General features: G+C 40.3%; 1 protein-coding gene across 4 annotated transcripts in view; it reads left to right on the forward strand.

Moving 5' to 3' along the window:
* The window catches only part of LOC143960591 (uncharacterized), a 184,352-nt gene that overhangs the window by 50,920 nt on the left and 115,540 nt on the right, over positions 1-17,892 (forward strand). For 3 of the 4 annotated variants that reach the window (XM_077469343.1, XM_077469344.1, XM_077469342.1), the window contains exon 3: positions 10,008-10,154. In XM_077469343.1, coding sequence (XP_077325469.1) covers positions 10,008-10,154 — 147 coding nt within the window. The remainder of the gene's footprint in view (positions 1-10,007; positions 10,155-17,892) is intronic. The other variant, XM_077469345.1, reaches the window with a different exon arrangement.

Here is a 17,892-nt window from a genome sequence, read left to right on the forward strand (position 1 = left end):
ATAATTCACTGGATTCAGTGATTAGTACAAATATAGAAGTCACATCTTTCTCAGACCATGCTCTGAAAATGAGGATAAGTAGGGCCCAAGACAGGGTCAATTTATGGAGACTAAACGAAGAACTAATCCAAGAAAAGAAGCAGAGGATAGGATAAGAAAAGAATTAGAACATTACTTTAAAATTATTGATACCGCAGAAGTAATGGTGACGACACTGTGGGAGGCCCACAAGGCCTACATAAGAGGAATCCTGATAGCACTGGAAGCAGGAAAAAAAGGAAAGAATAAGGAAAAGGGAAGTATTAATGAAATAAACATATGCTTTAGAACAGCAACGTAAAAAAAAGCAGAGAAAGAAGTGTATAATGAGCTCACCATAAAAAGGGATGAATTCAAAAAAGCGAATAGAACAAGAAATCCGTAGTACTTACAATAGAATTAAGAAAGAGAAGTATCAAGGAGGGAACAAAATGGGGAAGTACCTGGCTCGAGTACTGAAAAGAAAAAAAACCTCAAAATTATATAGAGAAAATCCAAAGTAGTACATGGGAAATGTTTTTACTACAAAGGGAATAACAGGTGTATTTCAAAAATATTATGAAGAACTGTACTCAGTAAAACAGAAAGAGACCCTAGAGCAGGAAAAAGAGAGGAGAGAGAAAATGATAATGTGCCTGAAAGAAGTAAGTCTAAATAACATCTCAGAAGACAGATTAAGCTACAAGAACCCATTACAGAAGAAGAAATAGGTAGGATCCTAAAAGATACAGCTTCAGGGAAAAGTCCAGGCCCAGATGAGCTGACAATATATTACTATAAGAGGTTCAAGGAAATATTAATCCCTAGATTATGTACGTATATGAATGGGATGAGAAGGGGAGCCCTAGCAGCGCTTATTACAATTATCCCAAAGGAAGAGAAAGATGCAATTCTATGTTCAAGTTACAGACCTATCTCATTGCTAAATACAGATATGAAACTATTTGCTAAGGTTTTAGTGAGTAGGATGAAAACGGTAATGAACAACTTGGTCCATGCGGACCAGGTCGGATTCATTCCAGGAAGGGAAAGTGTCTATGCCCTTTGAGATGCAAAACGGAACCAGACAGGGTTGTCCCCTGCCCCCCTGTTGTTCGTTCTCTCGCTGGAGCTACTTCTGGCAGAGACCAGACAAAGTCCAGACATAGGGGGGGTCAGGATTGGAGATGTAGAGCACAAACTGGCGGCATATGCCAATAATACAGTGGTGTGAAAAAGTGTTTGCCCCCTTCCTCATTTCCTGTTCCTTTGCATGTTTGTCACACTTAAGTGTTTCGGAACATCAAACCAATTTAAACAATAGTCAAGGACAACACAAGTAAACACAAAATGCAATTTGTAAATGAAGGTGTTTATTATTAAAGGTGAAAAAAAATCCAAACCATCATGGCCCTGTGTGAAAAAGTGATTGCCCCCTAAACCTAATAACTGGTTGGGCCACCCTTAGCAGCAACAACTGCAACCAAGCGTTTGCGATAACGTGCAATGAGGCTTTCACAGCGTCCTGGAGGAATTTTGGCCCACTCATCTTTGCAGAATTGTCCTAATTCAGTTACATTAGAAGGTTTTCGAGCATGAACGGCCTTTTTAAGGTCATACCACAACATCTCAATAGGATTCAGGTCAGGACTTTGGCTAGGCCACTCCAAAGTCTTCATTTTGTTTTTCTTCAGCCATTCGGTGGTGGACTTGCTGGTGTGTTTAGGATCATTGTCCTGCTGCAGAACCCAAGTTCGTTTCAGCTTGAGTACACGGACAGATGGTCGGACATTCTCCTTCAGGATCTCTTGGTAGACAGCAGAATTCATAGTTCCTTTTATCACGGCAAGTCTTCCAGGTCCTGAAGCAGCAAAACAGCCCCAGACCATCACACTACCACCACCATATTTTACTGTTGGTATAATGTTCTTTTTATGAAATGCAGTGTTCCTTCTACGCCAGATATACTTGGACACACACCTTCCAAAGAGTTCCACTTTTGTCTCATCGGTCCACAGAATGTTGTCCCAAAAGTCTTGGGGATCATCAAGATGTGTTGTGGAGAAATTGAGACGAGCTTTGATGTTCTTTTTGCTCAGCAGTGGTTTTCTCCTTGGAACTCTGCCATGCAGGCCATTTTTGCCCAGTCTTTTCCTGATGGTGGAGGCATGAACGCTGACCTTAACTGAGGCAAGTGAGGCCTGCAGTTCCTTGGACGTTGTTGTGGGGTCTTTTGTGACCTCTTGGATGAGTCGTCGCTGCGCTCTTGGGGTAATTTTGGGCGGCCGGCCACTCCTGGGAAGGTTCACCACTGTTCCATGTCTTCGCCATTTGTGGATAATGGCTCTCACTGTGGTTCGCTGGATTCCCAAAGCTTTGGAAATGGCTTTATAACCCTTTCCAGACTGATAGATATCAATTACTTTCTTTCTCAATTGTTCCTGAATTTCTTTGGGTCTCGGCATGATGTGTAGCTTTTAAGGATCTTCTGGTGGACCTTACTGTGTCAAGCAGCTCCTATTTAAGTGATGCCTTGATTGTGAACAGGTGTGGCAATAATCAGGCCTGGGTGTGGCTAGAGAAATTGAACTCAGGTGTGGACAACCACAGTTATAGTATGTTTTAACAAGGGGGGCAATCACTTTTTCACACAGGGCCATGATGGTTTGGATTTTTTTTCACCTTTAATAATAAACACCTTCATTTACAAATTGCATTTTGTGTTTACTTGTGTTGTCCTTGACTATTGTTTAAATTGGTTTGATGTTCCGAAACACTTAAGTGTGACAAACATGCAAAGGAACAGGAAATGAGGAAGGGGGCAAACACTTTTTCACACCACTGTATACTGTTTTACATTACCAAACATAGAGTAACCCTTCCCAACCTAACAAAGCTACTAAAAACGTATGGGGAAGTATCACATTTTAAAATGAACCCCTCAAAATCAGAGATTCTCAATATTAACATAAAGAAACAGGACATGCAGATATTCTAACAAGAGTTCCCATTTATATTGCAAGAAAAGGAATTAAAATACTTGAGAGTAAAAATAACACCATCTGAAGAGACCATATACCAAGTAAATTTTATTTCGCTCCGGAATGAAATAAAAACGGAAATTAATAAAACTGCAACAGGACACCGCTCCTGGTTAGGCAGGATTAATATTTTTAAAATAGCAATTTTGCCTAAGATTACATATAAAATTCAGATGCTGCCAATCCCCCTCCCACAAGCATACTTACTACTTAATACATTAAAAACATTAATACTCAGGTTTATATGGCAGAAAAAGAAGCCGAGGATAAGCCTCGAGGTACTGAACAAAGACAAAAAGCAAGGGGGGCTGGGGGTGGCGGATATTAAAAAATACTATAATACAATAATACTATCATGTTAGAATGGGTAAAAGCGAATAAGGAAAAAAGATGGGTTAAATTGGGAAATACGATTAGCAATGTTGCATTGGGGAATATAATATGGATACCACCTGAGTACAGAGAAATAAGCGAAAATGCACACATTATCACACAGAAAATTTGGGTAATTTGGGACATGATGCACATGAAGGTAAAATGTGAATTTAATTCACCCTTGATACCATTAAAAGAAACTAACTTTTTTCCACTGGGGAAAGGGAGATTGTTTGGGGAATGGATTAAAAAAGAAGATGCAGAACTAAAAGATATCATGAGGAAAGGTAAAATATACACATTACAGGAGTTAAAACAAAAAAATTAGTTCATGGTAGTAGACGAATTGCGGTACTCGCAGCTGAAACATTTTTTTACATCGCTGCCCCAGCCAGTATGACCCGAGGAGGACTTACGACCATTTGAGTGGTTATGTATGACAGAAGGAACAAAGAGGGGGATCTCAAGGCTCTACAAAGTGCTTATGAGATTGGAGGGGCTGGAAATACCACCATTCATGACAAAGTGGGAAGATGAACTGGGGAAGGAAGAGAAAGATCAGGATTTTGGGAAAATGTTTAAGATGAAATACAAATGTTTAGCACGCTGGTACATAACACAGGATAAGGCAAATAAATATCAAAAGCAAGTCTCACAACTATGCTGGTGGGAGTGTGGGGAGGTGAGAACGATGGCCCATATATGGTGGACTTGCCCAAAAATGTAAAATTTATTGGAGAGATGTGTTGCAGGTAATTAAAGAGCAATCACTAATATAGAAATTGCAGAAGATCCATGGAAGTGTTTGTTTCATGGGGTAAGAATGCCAATCAAACATTACTTGAGAACATTGGTTCCCCATGTAATGAATGCAGCTAAAAGGTTAATTCCTCGACAATGGCAGGAGAAGGAAAGTTCTAAGATGGGAAGCTGGTGTAGAAAGGTAGATGAGATTTACAATATGGAATATCTCAGGTTTTGTGGAGAGGAGGGAATAGAACGATTTGAAAGTAAATGGAAGATCTGGAGAGTTTAAGCAGTCAGGGAGATATGTACAATTAAAGAGAGTAGTGGAAGGGATAGGGTTGGGAGTCATGGCAGGGTTTTAGTAATAAAAAAAGGGGGTTTGGATTAATTAAGGTACTAGTAGTTGGTGGATGTTAAGTGATATATTTTTACACTTGGATATTTACTTGTCATTTAAAAAAAAAAAAAATAGATATTGAAAAAAAATCCCCTTAAAAAAATTGAGCACCAATCTGCATGCTTACCCCCTTAGCATCCAAGAAAATAAGAAAGAGTATACCTAGACCAAAAAGAGGGTACCCTCTCCTGATCACCTGGAAATAAACTTTAGAATTAAACAAAAAATATATATAGTAGTAAACGCACTACAGAGCCAGCTGTAACAGCCTCTATAGATCAAATATTCATATTGAAATCCATCAAAAAATAAATAAATAAAAAGATATAAATATTCAAGTCCCTAAATAAACAACAGTCTCCTTTAAGTGCAAGTGCTTTGTGCAAACTTGTGCAAATTCAACTGAGGTGTGGATCTCCCAGTGCTTAATCCCGCTGTGATCACACTTTAGTGGGCAGTTGTCCCTTACCTATAGCAAAGAGGGATTCGCATAAAGGGACGGGAAGGAAGCTGACTGTGGATGCACTTTCTGTGATTACTAGAAAAAGGCTTTTTCTATCTATTAATGTGTAAGTACCCTGTGTATGAATTTTTTTAATAAATGCTATTTGTGAAATACTACTCTATGGTATTACCTCTCTATTAATCTATTGGGTCCTATGGAGCAATCAGAATAACATTTAAAGGAGAAGGTGACCGAATTTACCAGGAGAGAAGACATATAAAGAAATCTATATACCTTTATGCAAATCCCTCCTTGCTATAGGTAAGGGGCCACTGCCCACTAAAGTGTGATCACAGCGGGATTAAGCATTGGGAGATCCACACCTCAGTTGAATTTGCACAAGTTTGCACAAAGCACTTGCACTTAAAGGAGACTGTTGTTTCTTTATGGACTTGAATATTTATATCTTTTTATTTTTTTTTTTATTTTTGATGGATTTCAATATGAATATTTAATCTATAGAGGCTGGATTCATTCTGATATAACGTATGTTACAGCCGGCTCTGTAGTGCGTTTACTACTATATCTATTTTTTGTTTAATTCTAAAGTTTATTTTCATATGATCAGGAGAGGGTACCCTCTTTTTGGTCTAGGTATACTCTTTCTTATTTTCTTGTATATCATTTGTTTATTATTAGGGTGGTTCACTTATATCACCTCTGGAGAGTGTTTACTTATTTGCACATTTATAAGGCGCACTTGGCACTTTATGATCAATTCACTGTTTTTTGGCTTTACACTCAATTGAAGCAGTTGTGTTTCCGTGGAGGTTTTCAATTGACTCTGTAGTGCGTTTACTTTTACTTTTTTTCTGCATTTTCTCTGCACTTTATCAAAATAGTAATTTTTTAAGAGACTGTTTTTAGTTACTTACCTTTGTTCACTTGATTTTCATTTATTTGGATTCTATCACCTCTGTGGTGTGTTTATTTTATTTTATTTAATGTAGCACTTTGCACTTTTTGATATTATTCAGTAGATATTTATATATATATATATATATATATATATTTATTTATATTACACTATTGATTTGTGTAACTAGGCATTATACTTATCACCCTCGGAGGGTTATTTAATATAGGGGCAGCGCAATACCAACATATCTTTAGTTTCATATTAAGTGGATACGGTGTGATCCATTCCGGTACTAGCAGCAGCCCCTGACATTTGATAGCTCACCAGTGGTAGCGCAGGAATAAAACACTATAATTTAAGTTTACTTTAGGGTTTGGTCTCTCAGCAGCACATACTCATTTTCTTTTCACACTCTCACTACTCTGTTTAGCTGGCATGTGTAATACGCATTACTTCAGGGTATGCAAAAGCATGTGACTTACCCTACGCGAGAGCCATAGACATGTGCACAGGTTGTGCCAGGTGTGCCTACAAAGATTACCCCTGCTGCCTGGGGAAGTCCCTTTTTCTGTCTCAAAAGTGAGACATCAGGAGGTGGTTGATATTACACCAAAGCCCCCCTCCCCCCAATGGGGCTCCTAAAAAAATAAAAAAAAATAATATTGTAAAAAATAATAAAAATAAAATAGTAAAAGAATAAAACCAAAATAATACCAATAAACTAATTGCACCAATCTCTGCCCTACTGACACTGTCCTCTGCCCTACTGAAACTGTCCACTGAGATATATAGATAGATATATATTGATATCTATCTATCTATCTACATACATACATACATACATACATACATACATACATACATACATACATTTTTATATATATATATATATATATATATATATATATACCAGAGGTGGAGCACTTGAGTCACATGACTTGACTTAAGTCAGACTTGAGTCACCTGTTTGAGGACTTGCGACTTGTTTGACTGAATTCAATAAATGACTCGACTTGGCTTCGACTTGTCACTACTGACTTGCGACTTGATTTTGACTTGGCCTATATGACTTGCAATGACTTGGCAAGTTGGCACCATAACACTATCACCACCAACTAACACTACCCCTAACCGTAACCACCACTAACACACTAACTGCAAGCCGCCGTCTGCCTACCTGATCAGCGTGTCATGCAGAAAGATGGCAGACATTGCAGTGTTCAAAAGCCACGCCTCCTCGTCTGTAATAGGCGGAACACTCAATTTCACAGCAGGCAGTGTTCAGCCTATTACGGAATCCTCTCATCCTCGTCTGTGTTATAAGGATGAGTGGATGTCCATGATAGGCGGAACACTGAATGCTGGGAAATTTAGTGTTCCGCCTATCACAGACGAGGAGGAGGTGCGGCTTTTGAATACTGGAATGGCCGCTGCCTGCCGGGACACTGCTGATCAGGTACACGGCTGCCTAACCATAAAGTTTATAATATAATATACAGTATAATTTAATATAAAGTAATTTTATATATATATATAGTAATTTAACATAATATAAATATATATATATATATATATATATATATAACTAGTGAGAAGTAATTTAATATATAAATAAGTAATATATATATATACTAGTGAGAAGTAATTTCCTTGTTCCTCATCCCTGCCATTTTTATATGGACAACCACCTCTACATATCCTCCTCTTTAATAGAGAAGATATCTTGTCAATACTAGGTTTAGTATATTGTATATGCATAGTATATTTTTATATAGTATGTTTTTTAATTCTGCTGTAGTACAATGCACAATCAAAAAATAAAGCCCACATCTTTGGTTCAAAAAGAATCTCACTCAGAATTGTCCATTAGGTCACTTGTTTTACATATGTTAAAAATTGTGTTTTTATATGAAACTTGTACATAAGTGCTAGCTGATGCAATCATAGTGATTATCACACTGACTTGCACTGTAATTAAATGTTATTTTATCAGGGCATAATGCAGAGGATACAACTACCACTGACTATAAATGTATAGAGTGCTATTTACAAAGTATATTAAAACCCTAAAACTGATCCATTGCACACCCCCATATGTGGCATTTTAAGTGGCTATTCTCATCACCATTCAAGTGTCCAGATGTTGGCATTTTGTCCACTGATTTAGATGTTAAAATACTTTGTTATTAGTTTGAAGTTCAAACTTTGAACTTAGTTATTGCCCCCCCCCCCCCTCAGCAAGGACTAAATTTTTCCAGGCTTTTTGCCCATTTAATTGCTAAGTGTTCTGCTCCTTGTCTGCTGTTTGGGCATTCAAAGTGTTTCTTTAATATACCAAGAAAAAAGCACAAAGCAGCTTTGTCAATGTTGAAAATAAAACAAAACCTTTCCTGAACACTGACTTTTAACTCATTTAAAGGTGGAAATGGGGTAGATCAGTATTTTGACTTGATCTGTGACTTGACCAAAATAAATGACTTGACTTGACTTGCTTGACTTCTAGCAGGGACTCGACTTGACTTGCTTGCTTTTCGCTACAGTAACTTGGGACTTGCTTGAGACTTGAAGGTTAAGACTTGAGAGTTTCTTGTGACTTGCACTTGTGTGACTTACTTCCATGTCTGATACATACACACACACATGTGTGTTTGAGCTTTGGGGTGCAAACCCTAATGCAATAGGCTGTGCACGCTTATGATAAGAGCACAGTCACACAGTATGGAGTGGATGGGGAGATTTTCTGCCCTTTGTCTGGAAATCTGACTTATATTTATTGGGTTCCCCAGTGGGGAGGTATCCCCTTAGAATCCTCAGTTTTTCAACACTTTTATTGTTACCAGGGGCGTAACTACAGGGGTCACAGAGGTCACAATGGCGAACAGCCCCTGCTCCAGGGGGCCCATGCAGCTGGTAGAGAATGCCTGTCAGAACGAACTCCTCATCATCAGCCGAACTACAAATTGGCACTGGGAGTGTGGTTAGACAGTGAATACATACAGCAAAGTGAAAGCAAAGGAGGGAGAGGTGTCTTCCCGAGAGCTCTGCTCTCTGCCTCCCCCTTCAGTGCAGTACCCAGCTTTGTGATTGAAGGTACTGTACTGCTGGATTTTTGAAAGACTGTGTGTGTGTATATGTGTTGAGATAATTCCACCCATCACATGACACACTGCAGAACATTCCAACCATCACATGAAACACTGCAGAGCATTCCACCCATCACATGCCACACTGCAGTGCATTTTACCCATCCCATGATGCATTGCAGAACAGTACAATTATCCCATGACACACTGCAGAGCATTTCACCTAACCCATGATACACTGCAGAGCTTTTTACCCAACCGATGATAGACTGCAGAACATTACAGCTATTCTGTGATACACTGCAGAACATTCCACCCATCCCATGACACTGCAGAGCATTTCACTCAGTGGCTGAACTACCAGGTTCTGCACAAAAATCAGATTCATAAGTGATTTGAAATACTGAGTTTTGACATCAGTACTGTGTAGTTTTCAGATTAGTTGTGTTGCTTTGGGGGGGCCCAACTTGGCAGGAAGGAGGTCCACTGCAGAACAGGTAAAAGGGTCCCACTGTGGGATTGTAATAAAGGGCCCCACAACGGGAGTAAAGACTCAGGCTCAGAGGGGAGGGCCTCGGGACCAGAGGAAAAAGCCCAAAACCAGTGAGGTGGGGGGCCCTTCATTGTTTCTTGCACTGGGGCCCTGAAGGTTCTAGTAACGCCTCTGGTTATTACAATGGTGTCAAACATACCTCATGGCATATCAATAATGCAAAATAAACCAATGATTAGGAAGACTAGCTGCAAGTACAAAACACCTTTGCTTGTCCTGTGGGAGGTGGTAAGGACATTAGCTACAGCAAGGAAACCTTTCAACTTGATCCTCTAAAATATAGGAAGCTGAAAGGTGATCCACTCCATCGGTTTCTGCCTAGAACCAAATTTATTGTGACGTTTGCTGTTAATTTTACAATGTATATACGGTACCTGATTCTGCTTCTGCCTTATGTCTTTTCTTTATATTATTATTTTTCCCTTACAGAACACTGAAAAAATATGTCTTTTACAAAAAGTGTTGGAATTTTATATGCTAGTAAATGAAGATGTATGGACCAAGGAGCTACCAGAGCAACATATATGTGAGATGCATGATCTTCTAGTATATTTTAAAGACAACTGTATAAAATGTGTAAGTTCAGTTATTTAACTTGCAGCCATGTTGTGAATTTTCATGTATTCTGTTTTATTGCCTACTATTTCATCAACATAAATGAATCCTGCCCTCCTTTTTTTTTTTTTTTTGTTCTGCCTCTATACACCCTCGCATGTTAGCTTATGTCTCCATGCACACATAAGCATTTAGAGGAGTTTAGAGGCAGGGGTGTTTAGAAACAAAAAAACCCCAAAATATTAAACACAGGAAAAAAACAATTTTGAAGACAGGGTTCCTGGATCTCGTTTCTTCCTTTTGTCTGTGAAAGACAATATGCCAAATGCAATGGGTGGATAATAGCAAAATGACCCAGTAAAAAACAATGTAATAAAACACAGTAAAGAATAACTCTAAAGAAAACACCAAAAGATGTAGTAAATGATATGGCCTATCTACTGCTCTTAGGCCCTATCTACAACACTGCCCAATGGAAGGTCAACTATGCCCTCTGCTAACATTGGGATCCTTAACCACTTCAATACCAGGCACTTTCACCAACCTTCCTGCTCAGGCCAATTTTCAGCTTTCAGCGCTTAACTCATAAATTAACTCATAATTTTAGGCCAAAATGTATTCTGTTACATTTCTTTGGAAAAAAAATAACCCAAATCAGTGTATATTATTTAGTCTGTAGGAAAGTTATAGTCCACAAACTATAGAATATATTGTTTTATCTGAAAATTAATCAATCCTGATGTATTGACGGCCCATCTTACTTCTTGAGGCCCACAAATGCCAGGACAGTACAAATATTCCCTAAATGACTGCTTTTGGAAAGTAGGCAGTCCAGTGTATTTAGTATGTGGCATTGCAAGTCTTTTGAAGTTGTAATTTTTTGTCACAATATTTTGGAAACTGAAGAAATTAAAAAATATGTTTTTTTTTTACATACTGTCACCAGAGCAGTACAGCGTCATCATACAATTGGTGGGGCGGTGATCAGGGGCACTGACTGGTGACAGTATGTAAAAAACAATGTACTCATTTCTTTTCAATTTTTTAATCATTTTGTTTACTTTATGACATTTTTTTTTGTATGAGTTTTTTTTACATACTGTAACCAGAGGAATATAGAATTATCATAGTAATTTACACACTATAATTGCTTATAACAGTTTCACTGTTATAAGCAACCATTTTTCTAAATATAATCCATTCATTCAGTATTAACTATTGTGATTATCTGTGATTGGCCACAGCTAATCACATGGTACAGATGGGCTGTGATTGGCCTGTATGTACCATATTATCTCTGTGGCCAATCACATATATCAACACAATAATACACAACAAATTGCATGAATGGAAGCCATCCATTGTGTGCAATTATCATGTGATCTGCTGTGGTTGGTCACAGGGATCCCATGGTACCGGCAATGAGCTGGTATAATGATCTGTCATCTTCTGTGTCTGGTAGACCCAACGGGTGACAGATCTCGCTGGAATGTGGCCCGTGAGGTCCTCTCGTGAGGCACAATCCTAGGAGGGCGTCATATAGCAGGAGTTAAACTAACTGGTGTGTAGTTAATTGGTTAATACTTTGATCATTTTTTAAATACAGCAACCACGTTGGCCTTGCTCCAATCTAATGGTACTGAGCCAGCCATTTTTGCTAGAAAATTACTTAGAACTCTCAAACATTATATATTTTTTTTCCCTAACACCCTAGAGAATAAAAAGGCGGTCGTTGCAATACTTTCTGTCACACCGTATTTTCTAGAAAAAACACATGAACCCCCATTGATGGGCGGGACCTTAAAAGTGACCACGAACAATAATTTGCAAGGTGCATACAGATAACAAATAGGCCTATGGATGAACCCACCGTATTTATTCAGCGGTCTTACAAGTGCACTTTTTTTTTGAGAAAATAGACTTTTTTAATTACAAAATAAGACTACAGTAAAGTTAGCCCAATTTTTTTTATATTGTGAAAGATAATATTAGGCAGAGTAAATTGATATTTCACGCTTCAAAATTGCTCCTGCTCGTGGAATGGCGACAAACATTTATCCTTAAAAATCTCCCTAGGCGATGTTTAAGAAATTCTACAGGTTGCATGTTTTAAGTTACAGAGGAGGTTGGGGCTAGAATTGCTCCCGCTCTACCGATCGCGGCGATACCTCACATGTGTGGTTTGAACACCGTTTTCATATGCAGGTAATACTCAAGTATACGTTTGCTTCTGCATGCGAGCTCGGCGGGACGGGGTGCGTTTAAAAAAATCTGTTTTTCTTATTTATTTTACCTTTTTTATTTTTTATTTTTACACTGTTCTTTTTTTTTTTTAAATTGTGTCACTTTTATTCCTATTACAAGGAATGTAAACATCCCTTGTAATAGAAAAAAGCATGACAGGACCTCTTAAATATGAGATCTGGGGTGAAAAATACCTCAGATCTCATATTTACACTAAAATGCAATAAAAATAAAATAAAAAAATGTCCTTTTAAGAGCTATGGGCGGAAGTAACGTTTTGATGTCATTTCCTCCCTGCAATGATATGGAGACGGGTGGGGGCCATCTTCCCGTCACTTGTCTCCATACCAGGGGCGTAACTATAGGGGTTGCAGCAGTCGCGACCGCAACCGGGCCCTGTGATGCAGGGGGCCCATGCAGCCCCCTCTACATATGGCCAGCAGCAGCATAGGCAGCTAGGGGTACCAGTGGACCATGCACACGGGTGGCTGGAGGTGGAGGGTGACTAGCAGAGCTCCATGCTCGACTATCGCACTGGCTGCTCTTTAGTTGTGCATTCCCCGCATGACCTGTGTCCTCAGCCGGCTCCTCAGAGTACCCCTATCCTGCTCCATGCATTGCCGCTCAGTCCGATGTCTGTTCTCCCCAGCCAGAGTCCCGCCCCCCCCCCCCCGAGTCCGGCCCACACTGCACTGCATACTTCTCCCGGGTAAACAAACTTTAAGCACACAGATGCAGTGCAGCCCTATGAGAGCCAGCTCCTCGGCGGACACTGCAGGCTTGTTTGCCAGCCCCCCTCCTCCCCCGTCATACACAGATGATGAAAGGTCTTTCTGGGCGATATGCTGATCGCCCATCCAGCACACTGGATGGAGCCCAGGCCAGCATGGATGAGTGCGCGGCCTACAGCTTGGTCATGGTGAGTGAGAGGACCCCATCCCCCACACACCATTACCTACCCCCTCCCTCTCCCCCTGGGGACAGGGACCCCTTCTTACGTGGGGACAGGGACCCCCACCTCCCCTGGGGACTGGGACCCCTTCTCACCTGGGGGCAGTAACTTCATCTGCCCTGGAGAAAAGGGCCTCATCTCTTCTGGGGACGGGGACCCCATCCTGCCTAGGGACAGTCCCCCAATGTGGCACCTAAAAATTAAAAAAAAATTATAAAAAAAAAACTACTGATACCAGTGGTGGAACTACAGGGCTCACAAAGGTCATACCTGTGACCACGCCCTGGAGTTCCACCGCCAGACTCGGAGGGAAGGGCTCTGGATGGGGTTCAGGGGGGCCCTTCATGGTTTCTTGCATCAGGGCCCTGAAGGTTCTAGTTACGCCACTGCTCCATACCAAGCCAGGAGAAAGATTCAATGTCCTCCGCTGCTACTGATGGCGGAGGGCACCGGTGCTGATAAAAGTGATTTTGAGGTGAATCTTCCGCAGAGACCACTTTTATCTGAAAGCGGACCACCCGCTGAAAAAGAGGATATCGGGGATATGGCAGCTAGCTACTGCCATAACAATGATATTCTTCTTCAATGTACTGACGTTAACTGTGGCGGGTGGTCCGTAAGTGGTTAAAAAGTCTCTAAAAATTAGAAGCAATGGCTTTGAAATACCACATCTCAACTCTTTGAGGACACATGGTTTCAAATCATCTAGCCCAGGTGCTTTATTTACCTTTATTTTGTCTACATTTTCCTGTACAATATCAGTTTTGAGCCGTTTCATTTTGGGCTATGTAAATACTATCCCTACTATGGAACTGAGCTTCCTTAATTTCCTGTGTATACCAATAATATATTTTAAGAATTTATGGGGAGTTTGTCCAACGCATTTACACCTCCTGTCATTCGTTTTGAATTGTTGCAGCCAAAGCAGGAGGCTTGTGTAAGAACATCATTTTTAGAAGAGGAATCCTTATTTACAACCCCCTGCTGTAATTTTGTCCTACTAGTATTCCAAGATGATCTCCAGTAGTGTCCAGTTGGCTTATGGATAGCCAGACAGTACCAATTCACAAATGTATGATAATAACACATGTTGTGCACTTCAACAGTCTCTCTGCTCTGTGCAATGCAGCTTTTTCCATGCTTATTCCTCATTGTACAATTCCTCTCTCTATGGTCTATCTGGCAGCACTTTTTTCTTTTCATTCTCTTCTTGCTTCCATGCTAACGCCCATGAGTAGTTTTTACTGTTTCCCTCTCATTGCTGCTTGCTCTGAGCACACTTTCTGAAGCTTGGCTTTCCCCCGTGCGGAAGCCCCCCCCCCCCCCCCAGCCTCTTGTCCTCAATCAGTTCAAGGTCCCCAGGGGCTTAATCAGTCCTTGTCACCCTACCTTCTTTTCCCATGCAGGCTCCTGCCAGCTCTCGACCTGTAGCCTTGCAGCCTCCAGGTTTCCCCACAGCCAACTGTCCCCTCCTGTCTCCACTTTCTCCTTGCACTTCCTGTAGGCCTGGCGAGTGGGGCCAACGTCCAGCTGGAAGCCATTTAAGATCCTCCTCTCTTTTCTCCCTCCTGCACTATCCTATCATGGTAGTGAAAGAGAATAGCTGGCATGGTGGCCTCAGGAATGCCTGGGCTGTGTAACTTATAAGGACCAGGGATACAGTGATATTTTGGGAATGCAAGATTATTCAACATAAAACATTATGCTATATTTATATTACATATTTCACCTTGCAACAAATTGAATATCAAATTGAAAAGGTTTTCTTTATGTGAATAATACCTCTGCTATTAAATGGTGGAGTTGATGTAACAAAAGAAAAACCTGTATATATAGATATATACATAATGTATGCATATATCAATATATACACAGTATATACACACACACTGTGAAGATTGTTGACTTTTTCATTATATTTGAACAGGCAAGATTAGATCTGGATGTATTTTCTCGTTATAGAACAATTTCAGTTGATTACTTAAAATTTTGACTGTACACTTGCCAACTTTGTTGATATCAAAAACTTTAAACCACAGCAATATTGCATCTTTCCAAGTTATGCACAACCTAATGTACAAAAAATTGTGGAGCAAGTCAATCTAAACCACTTTAGTGGCAGTTAAAAAGCATATTTATTAAATGTTAACCCCTCCAGTTTAACCCCTCCGGACCAAGAAATAAAATAAACTGTAGGTAATAGATTTCCTGTGATTGAAAGTTGAAACTAAATAATATAATTCCCTATTTTATGGCCAGCAAACAAGCAGGAAATCAATTTTCTGGGGATAAGTTAGTGGTGTAGAATTTCAGACATGTTTTAGAAGGTGGAGTAGTGGACCCTGGGAGAAATAATAAAGCATGTTTTAGCCATATTACATGCCTTTGTTGCCCCTTATGTTCTCTGTGGTTACCAGTGATCCGTTTTGTGAATGGTGAGTGGACTGTGGGAGCTTTTGAACTGACATCCATTAATGCAAGTGCTACAGATCTCTGATAACTTAGGCCGCGTACACACGGGCGGACTATCCGACCAACTAAGTCCGTCAGACAATCCGACAGACAGTCCGTCCTACTTTTGAATGAACGGACTTGACCACACACGACGAACAGACAGTCCGCTGAAAGCTTGCGCGATGATGTGTACGGCACGTACGACGGGACTAGAAATACGACGTCCAATACACTGCAATGCAACCTTCGGCCGTGTAAATCCTTTCTGAGCATGCGCCATACTTAGTCCGTCGAACTAGCCTACTCACGAGCGGACTGTCCGCTGAAACCAAGTTTGGACGGACAATATTACGGAAATTCCGAAAGACTTAGTCCGCCAGACTGTCCGCTGAAAAAGTCCGCTGAAGCCCACACACGAGCGGATTGAAACGTGTTTCAGCGGACCAAGTCCGTCAGACAGTCCGCCCGTGTGTACGTGGCCTTAGTGATCATTTACAGGTGCATTGCATAAAATTAGAATATCATCAAAAAGTTAATTTATTTCAGTAATTCAATTCAAAAAGTGAAACTTGTATATTTTATATAGATGCATTACACACAGAGTGATATATTTAAAGCATTTCTTTCTTTTACTTTTAATGATTATGGCTTACAGCTAGTGAAAACCCAAAATTCTGTATCTCAGAAAATTTGAAGACCATAAGACCAATAAAAAAGGATTTTTAATACAGAAATGTTGGCTTGCTGAAAAGTATATCCATATACAGTATAGTATGCACTAAATACTTGGTCGGGGCTCCTTTTTCATGAACTATTGTCAATCAAGCACATTGATACGATGATCTTTAAACCAGGTATTGGTACTTTAGTCAGTGTGAACGGGTGCCAAGTCCTGCTGGAAAATTAAATCAGCATCTCCATAAAGCTGGTCAGCAGAGGGAAGCATGAAGTGCTCTAGAACTTCCTGGTAGAGGGCTGCACTGTCTTTGGACTTGATAAAACACAGTGGACCAACACCAGCAGATGGCTCCCCAAATCATCACTGACTGTAGAAACTTCACACTGGAGCTTATACAACTTGGATTATGTGCCTCTCCACTCTTTCTCCAGACTCTGGGACCTTTATTTCCAAATGAAATGCAAAGTTTTCCACAGTCCTTGATGATTTGGGGGACCATGGCATCTGAACTGAATTGAATTACAGAAATAAATTAACTTTTTGATGATATTCAAATTTTGTGAGATGCACCTGTATATCCAGTAAGACACTTATGCACTTGCTGGTGTGAGAGACAAAGAGAAGCACTGGATTGCGCAAATAAAAAAAAAAGATTGAGCATCCTTTTTTTTTTTTTTATCTGCACTCATGTAGCTATAGTAAAGACTTAAAGTGGTTGTTAAGCCACTATGTGATCTTTATACCATCCCCATTGTTAGATAACAACCTGTGTCCTAGTGCCTGTGCTTTATAAAAGAAAAGCAGATTTCTACCTGATTTCTCAGCGCCTCTTGGCGCTCATGTGACTCCCACCTCTCTTCTCTCCCCGTCTGACATCTCCAGCGCACAGGCCCAAGAACTTGCACTGACATCAGCCAGGAAGGCAGAGAGGAGAGGAGGAGAGGGCCGGGAGTCATGTGAGCGCCAGGAGGCATTGTGAAATCAGTTATAAATCTGTTTTGTTTTTAATCAAGCACAGACACTGGGACACAGGTTGTTATCTAACAATTGGGATGGTATAAAGATCACATAATTTTGTAGCAATGGGGAGCAGAGCAGAGTGGCGCTAATGAGAGCTGACAAGCAGGGAGAGGAGGGGGGAGACAGAGGAGAGCTGCAGATAGCAGCGGATGATGGAGGCAAGTAAACTGATCATGGTGTCAGAGCTCAGCAGTCATGATAAACTGTGGTCAGTTTACAGGGGGGAGGGCATAGCTAGACAGTTTCAGCAAGGTGATTAAGGTGATACAGGGGGCCAAATTATGCAGCACAAACACTGTACTGTGTAACATGACTTAAAGGAACAGGATACTTTTTTTTAGGGTAACAAACAATTTAGGCCAGGTTCACACCACAGCGATGCGGGAACGCCGCGAATCCGCTGCGTTTTC

The sequence above is a fragment of the Lithobates pipiens genome, unplaced genomic scaffold, assembly GCF_037356315.1.
Source record: "Lithobates pipiens isolate NorthernLeopardFrog02 unplaced genomic scaffold, aLitPip1_a1.2 Scaffold_8, whole genome shotgun sequence".
Lineage (NCBI taxonomy): Eukaryota > Metazoa > Chordata > Amphibia > Anura > Ranidae > Lithobates > Lithobates pipiens.